This window comes from Furipterus horrens, unplaced genomic scaffold, assembly GCF_987537825.1.
Source record: "Furipterus horrens unplaced genomic scaffold, mFurHor1.1.pri manual_scaffold_4, whole genome shotgun sequence".
NCBI lineage: Eukaryota > Metazoa > Chordata > Mammalia > Chiroptera > Furipteridae > Furipterus > Furipterus horrens.
In genome coordinates, this window is record NW_028327174.1 from 96382953 (window position 1) to 96402573 (window position 19621).

A 19621-nucleotide genomic window follows, 5' to 3' on the forward strand; every position below is an offset into this window, starting at 1 on the left:
ATAGAGGATAATTCTCCCAATATACTGCCATGACACCAGTATTTAGCTCAAAGGAACAGCATGAGTGAAAAAGCAGAAAGTGAATAATCTTTTCAGGAGTCTGAAAAGCTGCTAATATTATAATTCTATCAGAATTTTAGTATATTACTAAGTATGTTAAACATTATGCCAAAGAGAAGCCCATTCATTATGAACCTTAAAAAAAAATATTCTCTAATATGCTCACTTTAGAAGAGAAATTTTCAATTACATTCAGGGTTGCTGAAGCTAATCCAAACTGATCTACTTATATGAGCATGTGTCAAGTTCAAGTTTTTTGTTTGTTTTTGTTTTTTCCTTAAATTGATCTATAAAAACTAGCCAGAACCATCAGGTGATGACTTTCCTGAAGTGTAGCAAGGCTACAGTGCCCAGTTACATAAACAAACACTAATCTAAATGCTGCTGTGACAGTATTTTGCAGATATAATTAAAGCCTATAATCCATTTAAGTAAAGGAGATTATTCCAGATAATGGAAATGAGCATAACTGAATTGTTTTCCCAGGAGAGAAAAAAATCCTTCCTGTGGATGACAATTTTGGCCCTGTACCCATGGGAGCTCCACCCTGCTAGTCATCTCTTCTTGACAGCCTACCATACAGATTTCATACCCGCTTAGTGAGCCTCCAACAATAATGCAAGACAACTACTTGTAATAAATCTCTTTGTGTGTGTAATATACATATGTGTATAAATATACATACAATTCTTTGTAATAAATATATATGTGGTGTACATATGTATGTATGCATGCATGCATGTATGTACGTATCTCTCCTACTGGTGTTACCTGTCTAATTGAAATCCAGCTGATATACACCACAGTATAGAATATGAATTTAGAAACAGTACTTCTTAGATTTAATTAGAAAAAATATTTTATATTTGCAGATGTATGGGTGGACTTATATAATCCTCTTTTTAAAACTGCAGTAGGTCAAGACAGGGTTACACCAGTAAGTCATCTTCTGACAGGAACTACTATAAGAGCAATGTAAGGGACTATTCATTTTTCTCAAGACCACAAATAGGCCTGAGAATTTTTCACTATGCAATCTAAACCTTTTAATATTGGGTATTGTTACATAAGAAGTACTGGGAAATTTTAAGAGAATACTAAGAATTTTCTTTAGTTCAATAACTTTAACAGTCTGTCTTTATTTTCACACTTAGAAGGTCGCAGAACACCCTTCAGAAATGAATTCTACCTCCTGAATTAGGCTGCAGCATACAGATGCTTCAGCTAAGAGGCCTTGAAGGGCATTCCAGCATAAGAACAACCACATAGAGGATGGGCTAGAAACAAAGACTAGGAAAATTATAACCAACATATCAGAATCTTACCAGAAAAATAATTCTTGATTCACAATGTACCTAAGAAGTACATTTAAACTTGACATATAACCAGCTGTTCTTGAACTCCAATCAAGCAAAATCCCCAGCCAGCCCCAGCAGTAGCAAGAGCAGCAATAGCAATTCAATTAGTACAGAACTGTAGCCTTACATAACATTCACTTCCCCGAGGAGTCCCAAACAAAGCCCTGACAATGCAGGGACAGAAACCGGGCTTGGAACAATTTGTGGGAGAACAGCTTTCTGAGAAACAACATGGCCACAAAGGAACACACATATAAACATGGAGATACCAAAACCCCAAAGGAATACAATCATGGTAAGACAAATCAAAAGAAACGAAAAGAAGCCCTGGCTGCGTGGCTCAGTGGATTGAGCATCGGCCTGCGAGTCAAGTGTCGCTGGTTCGATTCCCAGTCAGGGCACATTACTAGGTTGCACGTCAGGTACCCAGTTAGGGGCACGAGTGAGAGGCAACCACACAGTAAAAAAAAAAAAAAAAAAGAAAAAAAGGAAAAGAAACGTAAATTATAACTCATTGGACCATAAATACTCACACACAGAAATACGGCAGCCACACACAGGCAGCTCAGTACTAAATCTGAGAACAAAAGGCATTATATAATCCCAACTGTCCTTGACTATTTACTCCTATCTTAAACTATGTTGCTCAGTAACAAATTACAAAACCAGTAAGCAAAAGCTGAGTTTTAAAACTGTTTCTTTTTTGGTAGCCAAAAAACTTTGTGTCAAATCCTGAATCAAAATTACAACCTTGCAAGACCAGTGATTTATCAACCGCATGGTACATTCCATGTAAAAAGTAGTTCATTTACAGCTCTCAAAATGTAAGAAATGTAGCTAATAAAAGCTACTTGGATATCAAATATGAATTTAATCCTATTTCTTACTCTCATTTAAATCACATCCATCTACCAAAGTCAGTACTGGGTCCAAAATGAATTAAAACATTTGTCAAGCAAGCAATAATTTCCACACAGATTTCCAATACAAGAAATCAAACCAAAGATTAAAACTTTATCAAGGAATTTCTTTTCTGAAATACTGAAATATATTTAGTGGGAATTCACTAATCCATCAAAAGTATTGTATTATAAAATCTATGCAGTATTGCTACTGATTTCAGGCTGACACCATAGTAAAGAGAGGCATGTTTTCATGAGAGTATGCAAGGGGTGTGTGTGTGTGTGTGTGTGTGTGTGTGTGTATGCATGTGCATGTGCAGGAGATACAGGGCAACACAAAGGAAGACATACAAAAACGCACATAATGTAACTTGGAGACTCTCATAATCGTTAATTCTGACATAAAGAATTTATCCATTTGTCTTAATATAACCAGAAAAAACAAATAAAGTTAATATCAAGAAAAGAGAAAACAAGTGAATGGGTAATCAGCCCATGTTATTCATACTTTCAAAACAGTGAAAAAGAAATGTAGAACTGGAACTTTGTTTCTTTTAGTTTCTTGAAAATCAAAATTCTATGGCTACAGAACAAGAGAAATGATAATCTCTAGGGGAAGTATCAGGTCTACCAGTAACTCAAAAGTTAAAACAACCAATTTATGAAAGTAGTCTAATACTTCCCAACCTTCAAAAAAATAAAAATAAAGATATTCCTAAGAATCAGGCTCCACACAGATCAGTGATCTCGTTCTGTCACTGTCAGTCTCTCTTGACTCTTCAGAAAAATATGGGTAATTAATGAAGTTCTACTGGAAGAACTATTTCTATGCACTTGTGAATTTATGTTAACAATATGGGGGGTGGGGTAAAAGAAGTCAGGAGGCATATGCTTAATCTTTAATATAATACACCCTAATAGAAAAACAGACAAAAGAAATTCCAAGAGAGCTGTCTGGGTGAATCTGCTCAAACAAAGCTCATTTTGAAAAAATCAAAATGAGAGCTCTATAAATATCATATCCAAGTCTCCTAAATTGTCCTCAAAATGTCCTCCTTCTTCTAAATTTGGCCTATGCACTGATGTAATCTGCTTTTCTATATTTCAAATTGTAAAAATTCTAAAAATGCAATGCCCACAGGAGCATCAAGTCAACATTAAAAGGTCTAAACCAATGAAAAAATAACTCTTTGAGCTTGAGGCTCATTTGCTCCTTAGATAAAAAAATAACTAAGGAGTAAGTAGCTATTTCTACTCTGTTGATTTTTCAAAAGAAAAATTTAATTTCTTAATCAATGAATACTTTCTCTCTAACCAATAATGTTGAAGTCCATAGCTTCCCAATTTATTCCCATTCTGTGTTGCCTTTTAAAGACTGCAACAATTGACACTGACTCAGAAAAAAAATAGATAATAAAGTAACATCAAGCACTCATGAACCTAAATTTACCGAGGCAGATATACTGAAAAGCATGACCCCAAGAGTACATAGTTTTAAAACCATACTTTAGCTTTCCGAACATAATGAAACCCTGTTCAGCCTCTCTTTCCTTACCTTTCCAACTCAGCGATCTTTTTATCTTTATCATTCTTCTCATTTTCCACCTCCTTCAAAATTTCCAAGAGGCGGTCAACTTCTGCCTGCGCCTTGCTAGATTCATCTTTGTACCCAGCAATCTCTCTCTCCAGTTGTTGTATTCGGTCACTCATCTCTGGACTAGTTCTGGCTTCCAATGTTGCCTCGTGTGCCTATAAAGAAAAGTATTCAAATCCTATCAGATATACATACAATGGGCAAACTATGTATCTATCTATATCTATATCCACATCTATATCTATATCTATATCTATATCTGCCCTGGCTGGTTTAGCTCAGTGGATTGAGCGTCGGCCTGCGAGCTAAGTGTCGCTGGTTCGATCTTCCAGTCAGGGTACATCAGAGAAGGAAAACTCTGACTCCAAAAAACCTCCGCTGCCTTGCGGCATACCTCTTCAGGGGAAAGGCTAAGGGAGTAAACCCCGACAGAAAATCCGGAGCCGGAGTCCCTAAGGCGGTTTGACGTTGTAGTCAACACCGGCAACTCCTGCGGCGCACCTGAAGCCAAGCTGTATCGACTCCGTCTTTCCCTTGGACCCTTCAGCTGCGAAGAGAGGGGGGGTCTGCTGCATGGGCAACAGCAGACCCTCCATATTACCCTGCCCAGGCTCTGTAGCTTCAGCGTCATCACAAGATGTCGATTCAACACGGGAGGAGACAGATACCATGTCACTCCCGAGTCGGACTGCACAGCCATTCTCGGCGGTGCAGATAGACTCTTAAGAAGCTACACCATCGTCTCTCGAGACGGACGGCTGCCGACGACGATCTATATCAATTTAAATAAGGTATTACATCAACTCAAATTCTATCACATATTCACACAGTGGGCAAGCCATATATATCAACTTCAGTAAGATATTATCTGATATTTAGTAGCTAGTCTTCAATTTATAGTTTTTCTCTGCTTAAATATTACATAGACAAAATCTGCCTTTACACCTCAAGGAACTAGGGAAAAAAAACAAACCCAAAGTTAGTAGAAGGACAAAAATAAATGAAATAAAAACTAAAAAGACATAAGAAAAGATCAATAAAACTAAGAGCTGGCTCTTTGAAAAGATAAATAAAATGGACAAACCTTTTTCCCTAGACTTACCAAGGGAAAAAAAAAAAGAGAGAGAGAGCACTCAAATAAGTAAAATCAAAATTAAAAGAGAAATTACAACTGATACTACAGAAATACAAAGGATTGTATGAAACTACTATGTAAAATTAATCACCAACAAATTAGACAACTAAGAAGAAATGAATAAATTCCTATAAACTTAAAATTTTCCAAAACTGAACAATGAAAAAAGAGAAAATCTGTATAGACTGTTTATTAAGAAAAAGATTGAATCAGTAATTACAAACCTCCCAACAAACCAAAATACAGGACCAGAAAGGTTCCCTGGTGAATCTACCAAACGTTCAAAGATTAAAGTACCCATGCTTCTCAAATTCTTCAAAAAAAAATGAAGGGGAGGGAATGCTTCCAACCTCATTTCAGAGGGCTAGCATTACCCTGACATCAAAACCAGACAAGAACACCATAAAAGTAAAATACAAATAATTTAGATTAACATAGGTACAAAAATTCTCAACAAAACATTAGCAAATTGAATTCACCAATAAATTAGAAGGATCATTCACCATAATCAAACTAGGATTTATTCCAGGGATACAAGGATGATTCAACATCCACATGTCAATCAATATGATATATCACATTAACAAAAAGAAAGATAAATATCATATGATTATCTCAATTGATACAGAAAAAAAGTCACAAAATTTAACATCCATTTATGATAAAAACTCTCAACAAAGAGGATACAGACAAAACGTACCTCAACTAAATGAAGGCCAAATAGAACAAACCCACGGCTAATATCATGCTCAATGGTGAAAAGCTGAAAACTTGCCTCTCAGATCTCTTATTCAACATAATTTTGGAAGTCCTAGCCACAGCAATTAGGCAAGAAGAAAAAGTAAAAGAGATCCAAATTGGGACAGAAAAAGTAATATTGTCACTATTTGCAGATGACATGATACTATACATAGAAAATTATAGATTCCATCCAAAAACTAAAATGAATTCAATAAAATTGCAGGATACAAAATTCATATACGAAAATTTGTTCCATTACTACAAACAAATGATAAACTTACCAGAAGGAGCAATTAAGAAAACAATCCCATTTACAATTGTGTCAAAAAGAATAAAACACCTAGGAATAAATTTAACAAGGAAGGTGAAACCTTCCTGAACAGTGAAAACTAAAGACACTGATGAAAAAAACTGAAGACAAAAATAAATGGAAAGATATTCCATGCTCATGGATTAAAAGAATTAATATTGTTAAAACATCCTTACTACCCAAAGTAATTACAGATTCAATGCAATCCCTATCAAAATGCCAATGACATTCTTCATAAAACTAGAATAACTCTAAAATTTGTATGGAACCACAAACGTTCCTAAATAGGCAGTTACCTTGAGAAAAAAGAACAAAACCAGAGGTTATCCTGCTCCTTGATTTCAAACTATACTACAGGCAGTGCTAGGGATGCTCTAGACTGAGTACTGCCCCCAGTGTCTTTCCACCTCTTCCTTCTGCAGTGGCAGCGGCCAGCAGTACTTAGCAGCAGCAACTTCAGGCTATAGCTGAGCAAGTCCCCCAGGGTGGTGCTCAGCACTCCTAAGGGGTGTGTGTTGGGTGGAGGCAGCCAGCTGGGAACAGCTGGTGGCCCTGTAAAACCTCCTACACACCCACACCCACACACCCCTTTTGTGTTGCAGGCTGCCCCTCCAAGACCAGAGGCAGCCAGAGGATGTGTGAGACTTCCAACAGGTCTGCCCTGGGAGAGCAGTGGAGCCGGAAACCAGCATCACTTCCTGGTCTTCCCTGCAGTTTCCAGTTAAGACTCACTGGCCAGAAAGTCTGGAGTTAGAAGACAGCAGCTGAGTAGGTGGAAGCTGAGCCCACTTGCTCGTGCCCCCAACACAGATTTTCAGATGATCTTCCAACAAGTGACCTGAACAATCAACAGAATCTTAGCTGATATTAATTTTTGAAGCCAAGAAATAGAGGATTTTTGCACCGCATGGTAAGAGATTTTATAAGTTGAAGGGGAAACGCCCTGCATGAGGTGCCTGCAGCAGAGGAGAGAACAGACAGAAAATGCAGCCTAGGAGCTCCCACCCCTCCCTAAGCCTGGAGCCTTGGTCCTGCACAGGGAACTCCCAACCCTAATTGAGAGAAACTTGGGAGGATATACGGAGTCTGGGAGACTCAGGCTGCACACACACAGTGAGCAGCACGTCCGGAGCTGCAGCGCCAACCAGGAGAGCTGGGGCTCACACAAAAATATGTATTTTGCCAATCTGACAAAATAAGTAGGTATACTTTTGATTCATTCACACTGGATGGGTATTGTTGTGTTGGCTGTTGTCTTTTTATTTGAAAATCTATTGAAAAGAGGTCAGTGTACCTGCCTAAATAGTCAGGTACTATTGCATGTTTTAAAAATTCTTGCAGTACACCAGTGTGCCTGCCACAGCACACCGGTTGGAAATCGCTGATACAGAGAACCAACTGGTGGTTGCCAAAGATGGCAGGGGAGGGAGAAAGAAAAGTAAAAATGAGTAAAGGGGAAAATAGGAACAAACTTTCACTTACAAAATAAGTAAGTCTTGAGAATACAATGTAGACTATGGTGACTATAGTTATGTATTTGAGAGCTGCCAAGAGAGCAGACCTTAAAAATTCTCATCACAAGAAGAAAATAACTTGTAGTTATGTGTGGTGATAGATGGCAACCACCCTTATTGTGGTGACCTTTACACAATATATACGAATATCATATCATTATTTTGTGCATCTGAAACTAATATAATGTTTAAGGCAATTAATTTCATTGTTTTTAAAAGTGTTCTCACCACACAAAAAAAGGTAAATATATAAGATAATGCACATGTTAATTAGTTTGACTGCAGTAATCATTTTAGTGTATACATACAGAAAATCATGTATACTGTGAATATATACAATTTTTACTCATCAATTATATCTTAATAAAGATGAAAAAAAGTCAAAAATATATACTCTAGGCAGCAATTTTGAACTCATGTGTTGCAAGAATTTTTAAAACATGTAATACCTGACTATTTACTCAGGGGCACTGATCTCTTTTCCCTTAGACTGTCACATTAAAAAAAAAAAAAAAAAAAAAGACAACAGACAACACAACAATAGCAGTCCAGTGTGAATGAATCAAAATTATACCTATTTTTTGTCAGATCAGCAGAATTTTAGTAATTAGTTTAAATGTGCCATGAGATGAAAAAGGCTGAAAATCACTGCTCTAGGGAAATCACTTTTTGAAAATTTAAGACACACAACTGATATAAGAGAGGAGAGAAATAAAATCATATAAAATGTTCAATTAAAGCAGAGAAGAGAAAACAGGTGAAAAAAAGAGATGAACGAAGAAACCAATAGAAAATTACAATAGCAATCTCCTTCTTGAAGAAGGGCATTGTGGAAGCCGTACAACAGAAAAGCACTAGCAATTAAATTAAAAATTAATCAAAATAAAAAGGAACAATCTTCCAGAATGAATCAAAAGAAACTAGGAAATGAAAAATGGCCACGGGTAGAAATACAGGTAATATCAAAGTTGGGAAAAGCCATCAACTTCTTCTACCCAAAGATAACTTTATTTTTTTCATGAACCTAAATATTAAGTCTAAAATATAAGAGATCATATAAGTGGCTCACTATAGAAGCATCATAATAAAATGAGATTAAAAATAAATAGAAAATGTGCAACTGTCATAAACAGGGAAGTTTAGAAGGTTAATAAAACACTGTCCTTGATATTTCTGCTCGGTTTTATTAACCCTAAATACATCTTATAATTTTATCTTCAATATTTAGGTATTACACAAAAAACCACCTCCACCATTTTAGTGAGGAAAAAAACCCAACTACAGAATTTGAATTTGTTATAACAGGGTCTCCAACTTCTGGGTTGCAAACCAGTATGGGTCCCAGCCTGTTAAGAACCAAGCCACACAGCAGGAGGTGAGTTTGACTGTAATTCCCTTGAATCATCCCAAAACCATACCTCTTACCCCGGTCTGTGGAAAAATTGTCTTCCACAAAACCGGTCCCTGATGTCAAAAAGGTTGGGGACCACTGGGTTATAACTAGAATCCTTAATCTCAGAAAAAGTAATTTACTATTTATTCAAAAATAACTTCAAGATACTGGATTTTCTTCTTTTCCTTAGCTTAAGAATATGATTTTACTTTTGGTATACTCTACATGATGATTCATTATGAGGGCACCATGTTGAATACCCCCAATATATGAAAAAAGAACAAAACCTGAAGTCTTAAGAGCAGGCTGTAGCCTTTTTTCATTAGTAACCATATGAACTGGACACAGCTACTATAACTGTTCAAAAGTCCCAGTTCCAGATCTCATAAAGTTAATAGCTCAGCGGTAATAAATAGGAAAGTGCTTTGAAAACTATACGCTGCCATATCAATGTTAGGCAAATATCAAAGAAATGAATAATGTATATCTATACCATATCCTAACATTCTCCAATGTGAGTCACTATCAATGGTAAATTACCTCCTTCTTGGAAGCCTGCTGCTCGTGGAAGAAAAATATCAGATAATTGAGAATATTACATTGTGGTCTAATATTTCATCCATTAGGGAGCTGCATATTTTAGTCTTCTTCTGAACTTTCAATTTCCTAAGAGTTTGGGGATTCTCAGGAGTAAAATAAACAAACTCGGATAAGAATTCTAAGAGAATTAATCAAGGTAAAAATGGTATTTTTAACATTAGGGGATTATCACATTATACCCATTACAGACCTTTCTACTATGTTCTTATATAAAGCAAAGCAAGAAACTAGAAAGTTTTTCTTTAACCTTTTTCAACTGTGATTCCATTTTCAGACATTCCTCCTTTTTCTGCTCCAAAGCAATCTCTAGTGTCTTTAGCCGGGAGTCTTTTTTCAGTCCTGAGGAAGCCAGGGAAGAAGCATGCTCTTTCAGATCCAAGAGTGAAGCCTAAAAAAAGCAATAAATACATCCAGAATAAATACTAACTATAAACAAAATGGAGATTTAAATTTTTTTAAATTACTTTCTTGGTGGCTTGTAGTTTCTTTCCATTATCATATACTGACATATTTCTATTTCAAGAACATGTAATATAAAACAATATTAACTTTAGCATTCAAGTCCTAACTAACGTAAGATGAAGTCCCAAGAAATATCAATTGAATAAGTGATTTGATGAGTTCAATCAATACACATCCATTTCCACAAAGTAAATGTAAGTAGATCAAGATTTGTGAATATAAGTAGTCAACCTCAGTAGCTACACTGACTTAAATACTGTAAAATATTTTTCTCTTTTAACATAAAAATTCTACTAGAAACTTAAGTTTCTGTAAACTTTCTTAAAGGTATTAGAAAAAAAATCCTGATGATGTCCCTAAATCTCATGCATTACTATCTGATCACACAGCATTAGCCATTTTTTCTATTTAGGTCACATTAATATGATTCCCCAAAAGCAAGATCAAAGTAGATTAAGTCACTTAGTCAACATTTAAGATTTCTCTGCCAATGGTAAGATGCACTTTAAAAGCTGTTGCAAATAAATTGTTCTTTCTTTTGCATATTCCTTTCATTTATCACCTTTCGTACTATTAGCACAATACTTCTCCAAATGTAACCGGGCTTCAATTATTTTAGGATCTTTCAAAATGTCATTAACAAGTAAGAAATCAATTTATAACACACTGAAAGAAGACAAGACATAGGAAATAAATGATCCAATCTACTATGTTTCTGCAAACTTCCTTAAATGCACCTTAAGGTCTTCCCCAAAAGGCCTGCTATAAGAATATTAAGAAAATCATCCATTAAATACTTTTTAATGCTCATTATATAAACACCAATGACATATACACACAATGCACTAACTAAGGAAACCAAAAATTCCATTTTGGTGATCTTAACCTCTTTCTCTGAAAGGTCACCCTGCAATAGGCTGACTTTTTCTTTCAAGTCTTTAAGATCTTTTTTGTAGTTATCAATTTCCTCTTGCTTCTCTCGCTCATCTCTGTCTCGCTGCTCCTTTAAGCGTTCAATTGTCCGCTCCTGGTGAGAGAGCACATCATTAAATGAGAAAATGCCTTTCATACTCATATCATCTGACTATAATTCAACTTTTAGCTCATAAAATTTCACACTTCCATCATCCATTCAAAAGACAGTGAAAACCTGTTAATAATTTACTTTTTAAAGAATTCATCCTTCTTACCTATCTTGCTATAAAAAAGATCTGGCTTTGCTATTTTGATTCGCCTAGGGTTCTTTTCACATAATCTCAGCCAGCATTAGAAATCCCTAAAGGATGTATTCGTTAGGAATAATTCAATTTATTCAACTCCCAAGTAACTAAACACACACACACACACACACACACACACACACACACAACCTAACAATAATAAGTAACAAATATTTGTTCTTTATATATAATTTACATGTTGTCTATAGGCAATGGGAACAACTCACAATTTACACACCAAAAGTGGGGTGTTGGGGAAATTATAATATGTTGAGTTTAAAACATAAAGAATATTAAAATAAAAGAAAAAACATTAAAGCTTTTTGTTAACAGATACTCAGGAAGTTTACAAGTTACGTAAGTTATTTCTGGATATTATTTGTAAATATATTCAGTAATCAAGTCTTCATTCTTTTTTTATTTAGTCAAATTTTTTATTTACTGAAAACATCAGTTTGCTCATAAAGGCAAAATGAAGCAGCAAGGTCAATACTAGAAAAGCAGCAAGTACATTCACTGTATTAATCATTAAAACCCAGAAATATATTAGGTATCAATCAATACAACACAGTAAAGGAAAACTAATTATATATTGCTTCCTAATGGTTAGTGTCTGATATTCCCACATCCCCAAATTCCAGTTGACCATATAAATAAAAATAACTTTTCTTTTTCTTCACAAGAGCATAAGTGGGGAATAAATGGCTAATTCTAGAAAATTCAGCCACTGTCCTCTAGTGTAGAATCCATCATGCCTAGCAACGGATACTTAAACTGGCAATAATGAAGTGGATTTTCTTTTCCCTTATACTATGTGTATTAGCAACAATACAGGGAGCTCTTCTCCCTTTCTGCCCAAAGCGATTTTTTCTGTCTTCTATATCCAAGTCTTATCACTAGGAAAACATAAGATTAATGCGAAAGTAGAAGAAATGTGTCTGTGAACAGCCTGGACCAATCACTCACTTTCTCTGCCAGGGCCTCCTCCAAAGTTGTCAAGGCAGTGTCAGTGTTGGTGGTATCAGCCTGCAAGGATTTGACTCGTTCTTTCAAGCTGCTCATCTGCTTTTCCTTATCTCTAAGTTGCTCTTGAAGATTTTCAATCTGAGTGTGCATATACAATTAGGGAGGGAGAAAATTAAAATAAATACAACTAGACAGTAAGAAAAATAAATCAGCTGTATAAAAAAAAAAGGCTTCTTAACTACTAGTGTTAAGTTAGATTTTTCTACCATCTTTTATCTAAAAGCAAGCATTTTATTTTCCTTTTCTTAAACCTCAACTGAGGACATTTTTTCATTACTTTTAAAAACAGAGGAAAGGAGAGAAACATTCATGTGAGAGAGAAGCATCGACTGATTGCCTCCTGTGTGCACCTGGACCAGGATCGAACCCAAACCTAAGTATGTGTCCTACAAGGAATCAAACCCACAACCATTTGGTTACGGGACACTGCTCCAATCATCGGAGCCACACCAACCAGGGTCACAAGCACTTACAATGAAATTTCTCATTGTAGTTATTCCTTCTTTCATACACATTTATATGTATTCATCTACTCAAAAAAGTATATACTGAATTCTCTATTATGTGCCAAACACTAATGATATGAAGAAAAATGAATAGACCCATTTTTATTATGTTATAAGATGGTCCCCATTATGTAGCTGAATCCAAGTTCTGGATGGGGTTGTAAGTCGTCCTGGAGAGTAAAAATTCTATTCTAGACAGATGGATTAGGAATTTTTTTAAAGCAAAGAAATGATATGCTCAGTATAGATATATCTGCTAGCTATAAAAAAGAAAGTTAAAGGGACTTGCACAGAGACATGGAAAACAATTAGGAGACTGTATCAATCTAGGTAAGAGATTTTGGAGATAAAGTGAACAAGGGAGATAAAAAGAGGGAATGGGTTTGAGGAACATTGTAGAAATAGCATCTTATCACTCAGAAGACTTAAATACACATAATGAAAAGTACAAAGCAAAAATATGAATGTATTGTAGAGAGAGATTCTTTTTCTTTTCCATTTTCGAAAGAGGGGATGGGACAGAGAGAGAGGGAAAGAAATGTTGATGTGAAAGAGAAACATTGACCTGTCACCTCTCCTACACACCCAAACCGGGGACCAAACCTGCAATCCAGGCATGTGCCCGGACCAGGAATCAAAAGCAACCTTTTGGTTTTCAGGACAATGCTCAACCAACTGAGCCACACTGGCCAGGCAAGAAATATTCTTAATTAACTAAAGAAAATATAATAAATAAGGCAATTATTCTAGAACTCACAAACTTAATTCAACATATATTTGAGCTCCTATATATATCATTTTTCTAGATGTTGAAGATACAGAAATAATCACAACAGACAAAAATCCACACCTTCAGAGAGCTATGTCCTAATATAGTAGACAGTGAATGATTAGTGAAATGAACATAGTATGTGGGATGGCCCTAAGTTCCATACAGAAAAATGAAGCAGGTGAATGTAATCATATTCTTCTTCAGCTAATACTAGAACTAGCGTGTTTACTCTACATAGCTTTCAAAAAGCAACAAAAATGTCATATCCTTTATGAAGACTCTCTTGCTTTTGTCCCCCGAAAAACAAGATGATCACTGTCTGAACTCTATCACACTTATATATCTTACGTCTACATACACACACACACACATCTCCATCCTCTCATCAATCTATATGCTCATATTGATCATTTACCTCCACTCATATTTATCCATACATTATAACACAAATTCCTAACCAAATTGTAATTATTTGTTTTATACACTTTTCCACAAGTAGACTGCCCATTCACCCCAGTTTTCTATTTTCACATCTGGAACACATCAGGTATATAAAAAATATCAGTTAATTAGTCAGTAAACATAACATATAAACTTAGATTTTTATCTTTTAAATATATTTTATTGACTATGCTGTTACAGTTGTCCCAATATTTCCCCCTTGGGCCCCTTGGCCCAGTACCCCTCTTCCCTCTACCAATTCCCCCCTTTGTTCATGTCCATGGGTTGTGAGTGTAAGTTCTTTGGCTTCTCCATTTCCTATACAATTCTTAACTTCCTCCTATTGTGTACCTACCAGTTTTGCTTCTTAATCCCTGCACCATTTCCTCATTTCACCCCTTTGCCCCTCCCAGCCGATAACCCTCCAAATGATCTCCAAACCTACGGTTCTGTTCCTGTTCTGGTTGTTTGCTTAATTTTTGGGTTTTTTAGATTCATTTGTTGACAGCTGTCAGTCTGTTGTCATTTTAATGCTCATGGTTTTGATCTTCTTTTTCCTAAATGTATCCCTTAAACATTTCATTTAATAAGGGCTTGGTGATGATGAACTCTTTTAGCTTTACCTTGTCTGGAAAGCCCTGTATCTGCCCTTCCATTCGAAATGATAGCTTTGCTGGACAGAGTAATCTTGGTTGTAGGTCCTTGCTTTTCATCACTCTGAATATTTCCTGCTAGCCCCTTCTTGCCTGCAAAGTTTCTTTTGAGAAATCAGCTGACAGTCTTATGGGAACTCCTTTTTAAGTAACTCTATTCTTTTCTCTTGCTGCTTTTAAGATTCTCTCTTTATCTTGAACCTTTGGCATTTTAATCATAATGTGTCTTGGTGTGGTCCTCTTTGGGTCCAACTTGTTTGGGACCCTCTGTGCTTCTTGAATTTGTATGTCTATTTCCTTTGTCAAATTTGGGGAGTTTTCTTTCACTGTTTTTTCTAATAAGTTTTTAATTTATTGCTCTTCCTCTTCTCCTTCCGGCATCCCTATGATTCTGATATTTACACTTTTGGAGATGTCCCAGAGTCTTCTCATATTCTTTTTTTTTTTTTTTTTTTCCCTCTCTTGCATTCTTGTTTCCTCTTTCTGTTCTGGTTGAATGTTTATTTCTTCCTTATGTTCCAAATCATTGATTTGAATCCCGACTTCCTTCCCTTCACTGTTTGTTCCCTGTATATTTTTCTTTATTTCACTTTGTGTAACCTTCATTTCTCCTTTATATTTTTGTTGTACTCAATGAGTTCTCTGAGCATCCTTATTACCAGTTTTGAACTCTGCATCTGATAGGTTAGCTATCTCCATTTTATTTAGTTCCTTTTTCTGGGGTTTTGTTCTGTTCTTTCATTTGGGGCATATTTCTTTGTCTCCTCAATTTGGCAGCCTCCCCTGTGTTTGCTTCTGTGTATTAAGTATAGCTGCTTTTACTGCCTGTTTTAGTAGCATGCCCTATGTAGGAGAGGCACCCATAAGTTGTGTGGAGCAGTGCTGAGTAATTGCCAAGGTGGGGCAACCCACTCACTGATCTGTGGCTCTGTTTGTGGTGGGGGGCTTAGAGAGGGGACAATGCCGTTGTCTGGCTTCTGGTGATTTGCTCAGCACTTGCCCTGTTTCTAGTCACTTCACCCACTTCTCGTATGCCATTGGTGCCCTTCTAGCTGCTGCCCTGGGGTGTGCATAGGTTCTAAGACCATGGGGGCCTTTTAAGCAGCGAAAATCCAGCAGCTTCTTTCAGTGCCCCAACACGCACTCATTTTTAAAGTCAGAGGTAATGGGGATTTATCTTCCTGATGCTGGAACTCTGGGCTGTGTGATCTGGATTGGGGCTGAAATTGCTTACTCCCAGGGTATCCCTACCATTTTTTATCTACCAGACATGAATGTGGGACTGTCCGTTAGGCCTCCACCACCTCCACTGCCACTGCTTCTCCACACCACACCACCTCTCTGCCTCATCTCTGTGACTCCACCCTTTCTACCCATCTGGATGAATGTTGCTTTTTTAAATCCTTGGTTGTTGGACTTCCATATAGCTCGATTTTTTCATGATTCTGGTTACCTATTTTTTAAATCTGGTTGTAATTCTTTCTATGGTTGCACAACGAGGCAGAGCATGTCTACCTATACCTCCATCCTGACCAGAAGTCCTTAAATTTAGACTTTTATAACTGTAGTTAGGCATACACATAAATGCCTGTCAAAAAAGGAACTACAGAAAAACCTAGATCCAACCTTCAGATAATGTCCTGTGTTAATCAATTTAGTACAAACTCTTTAAGGGCCTGTTTCATTTCACAGAGAAAGAAAAAAGAAGTCCCTGTGCTAATGAATGAGAATTGCGCAATCAGAGCAATAAATAAGCAAAGCAAAAATGTTTGGCAAATTTTGGATAGGGTGCCATGAATACAAGTGAACCACTGATAAGCCTGAAATGGGCTCCAGTCTGTTCAATGCCAATAAACATCTAAAGACTATTTCAAGAGAAAAGACCACCACAAATGAAAAGCATTAGTTTTCCTCTAGTTTAATCAGACACAACTACTGAAATCTCATATGGATCAATACTTAGGTTGATATCTCACATCCACTAAAGTGAATTCTGCCATTAAAAACTCTAGTGCGTACTTCATATACATACAGAATGCAATGACTTGGTGTTTACACGTTTAACCATCTGTGCAGGTCATTTCAGCTGCTAAGATATAAACCTCATTTAAAACAAGAAAAAGATATGCTCATACTGTTGATTAGAATTTCTGGAGTTCAGACTTCCAGACAAGATGGAGGCCTAGACAGACATGCTGCATCTCCCTTCACAACTAAGAAGGAATACAACTACCTCAAAACTGGAGACAATCAGAAATTCCACAAAATCAAGCTCCATGGAAGTCCAACAAACAAAGATATAAAAAAGTAATACTCATCTAGGAAGGTAGGAGGGGTGAAGCCAGGGCGGAGAGGACGTGGTGTGGTGTGGCGGCAGCGGCAGCAGTGACAGATCAGTAGAAAGCACAATTGCACATTTAAAAAAGTAGGGAGGAACACCTGGAGAGCACTCCCAGCACCACACCAGACTGCAGAGCTCACAGTTCCAGCGCTGAAGAAAATAAAGCCTCATTGCTTCTGACTGTGAAAATCAGTGGGGGACTGGGGAGGCGGAAGAAACTGACAGTCTCTCAGCAGAGTCCAATTCTTTAGAGGGCCCCCATGGTTCTAGAACATCCACAGAACCACACACTCTGGGAACCATGGCCAGGACAAAAGCTAGAGAGGCACCAGTCCCATATGGGAAGTAGGAGAAGTGCCTGGAAAAGGGGCAAGTGCTGAGCAAGCGGCTTTGTTCCCTCTCAGACCACTCCCCAACATACAGAACTACAATATGGTAAAACAGGTCACCCCCCACTGACAAATACCTAAGGCTCCACTCCTTACAACATAACAGATGCGAAAGCTCTACCTAAGACACAAAGCCTGGCAAGTTGAGGAGACAGAGAAGTATGGCCCAAAAAGTGGAACAGATCAAGGTTCCAGAGGGAGAACTAAGTGACAAAGAGATAGCCAACCTAACAGATGCAGAGTTCAAAACACTGGTGATAAAGATGCTCACAGACTTGACAGATATGCTGGAGTAGGGCAAACACAGAAGGGAAGAAGTGAAGGCAATGCTAAATGAAACAAAGGAAAATCCACAGGAAACCAATGGTGAAGGGAAGAATACCCGGGTTCAGATCAATGATTTGGAACATAAGGAAGAAAAACAAAGTCAACCAGTGCAGAATGAGAAAGCAAGAATTGAAAAAAATGAGAAGAGGCTTAGTAACCACTGGGTCAACTTTAAACGTGCCAACATCTGAATAATAGGGGTGCCAGAAGGAGAAGAGGAAGAGCAAGAAATTGAAAACTTATGTGAAAAAATAATAAAGGAAAACTTCCCTAATCTGGTGAAGGAAATAGACTTACAAGCCCAGGAAGCACAGAGGGTCCCACACAAGCTAGACCCAAAGAGGATAACACCAAGACACATCATAATTAAAATGCCAAAAGTTCAAGATAAAGAGAGACTCAAAAAAGCAGCAAGAGAAAAGCAGAGTTACCTACAAAGGAGTTCCCATAAGACTATCAGCTGATTTCTCAAAAGAAACTTTGCAGGCAAGAAGAGACTCGCAAGAAATACTCAGAGTGATGAAAAGCAAGGACCTACAACCAAGATTACTATATCCAGCAAAGCTATCATTTAGAGTGGGAGGGCAGATAAAGTGTTTCCCAGACAAGGTAAAGCTAACAGACTTCATCATCACCAACCCATTATTATATGAAATGTTAAAGGGACTTATTTAAGAAAAAGAACATAAAAACCATGAACATTAAAATGACAACAAACTCGCAACTATCAACAACGAAACCTAAAAAGAAATAAAAACAAATACAAAATAAGCAAACAACCTGAGAAGGAACAGAATTATATGTATAGGGATCATTTTGAAAGTTATCAGCTGGGAGGGGGAAGGGAGAGAAATGGGGAAATGGTACAGAGATTAAGAAGCATAATTGGAGACACGCTGCATCTCCTTCCACAACTAAGAAGGCATACAACTACCTCAAAACTAGAAACAACCAGAAGTTCCAGAAAATCAAACTCCATGCAAGTCCAGCAAACAAAGATATAAAGAAGAAATACTCATCCAGACAGGTAGGAGGGGCGGAGCCGGGGTGGAGAAGATGTGGTGTGGTGCAGGCAGCAGTGGCAGGCTGGCAGAAAGTGCAGTTACACGTTTTAAAAAGACCAGAGGGACACCTGAGGAGTGTTTCCAGATCCTCACCGGACCTCGAAGCTCACAGTCCCAGCACACAGGAGAATCAAGCCTCATTGCTTCTGACTATGCAGAGCATTGGGGGTTGGGGCGGAAGCAGAAACTGCCGGCCTCTCAGCAGAGTCCGCTTGTTTAAAGGGCCCCACGGTCCTAGAACGTCCGCAGACCCACCCACTCTGGGAACAATGGCCAGGGCAGCACCTAGAGGGGCGCCAGCCCAGTGAGGAAGTGGGAGAGGTGCCTGGAAAAGGAGTGTGTGCTGGACAGGTGGCATTGTTCCCTCTCGGACCCCTCCTGCACATACAGCGCCACAACGTGGTGAAACGGGTCGACTTGTATTGACGAATCCCTAAGGCTCCGCCCCTTACAACATAACAGGAGCGACAGCTCTACCTGGGACAAACAAACACAGAATCCAGTCAGAATGAGGAGACAGAGAAGTAGTGCCCAAAAGGAGGAACAGATCAAAGTTCCAGTGGGAGAACTAAGGGACGAGGAGATAGCCAACCTAACAGAAGAGGAGATAGACAACCTAACAGACACAGAATTCAAAATACTGGTGATAAAGATGCTCATAGACTTGACAGATATGCTTGAGTATAGCAAATGCATAAGAGAAGAAGTGAAGGCTATGCTAAGTGAAATGAAAGAAAATCCACACAAAACCAATGGTGAAGGGAAGGAAACCGGGATTCAAATCAATGATTTGGAACATAAGGAAGAAAAACA

General features: G+C 37.5%; 1 protein-coding gene across 3 annotated transcripts in view; it reads right to left on the minus strand.

The window, feature by feature from the left end:
• The window catches only part of ERC1 (ELKS/RAB6-interacting/CAST family member 1), a 520356-nt gene that overhangs the window by 313262 nt on the left and 187473 nt on the right, over positions 1-19621 (minus strand). For all 3 annotated transcript variants that reach the window (XM_090273801.1, XM_090273803.1, XM_090273802.1), the window contains 4 exons: positions 12256-12393; positions 10956-11096; positions 9855-9995; positions 3876-4069 (listed from right to left, as the gene is read on the minus strand). In XM_090273801.1, coding sequence (XP_090129927.1) covers positions 3876-4069; positions 9855-9995; positions 10956-11096; positions 12256-12393 — 614 coding nt within the window. The remainder of the gene's footprint in view (positions 1-3875; positions 4070-9854; positions 9996-10955; positions 11097-12255; positions 12394-19621) is intronic.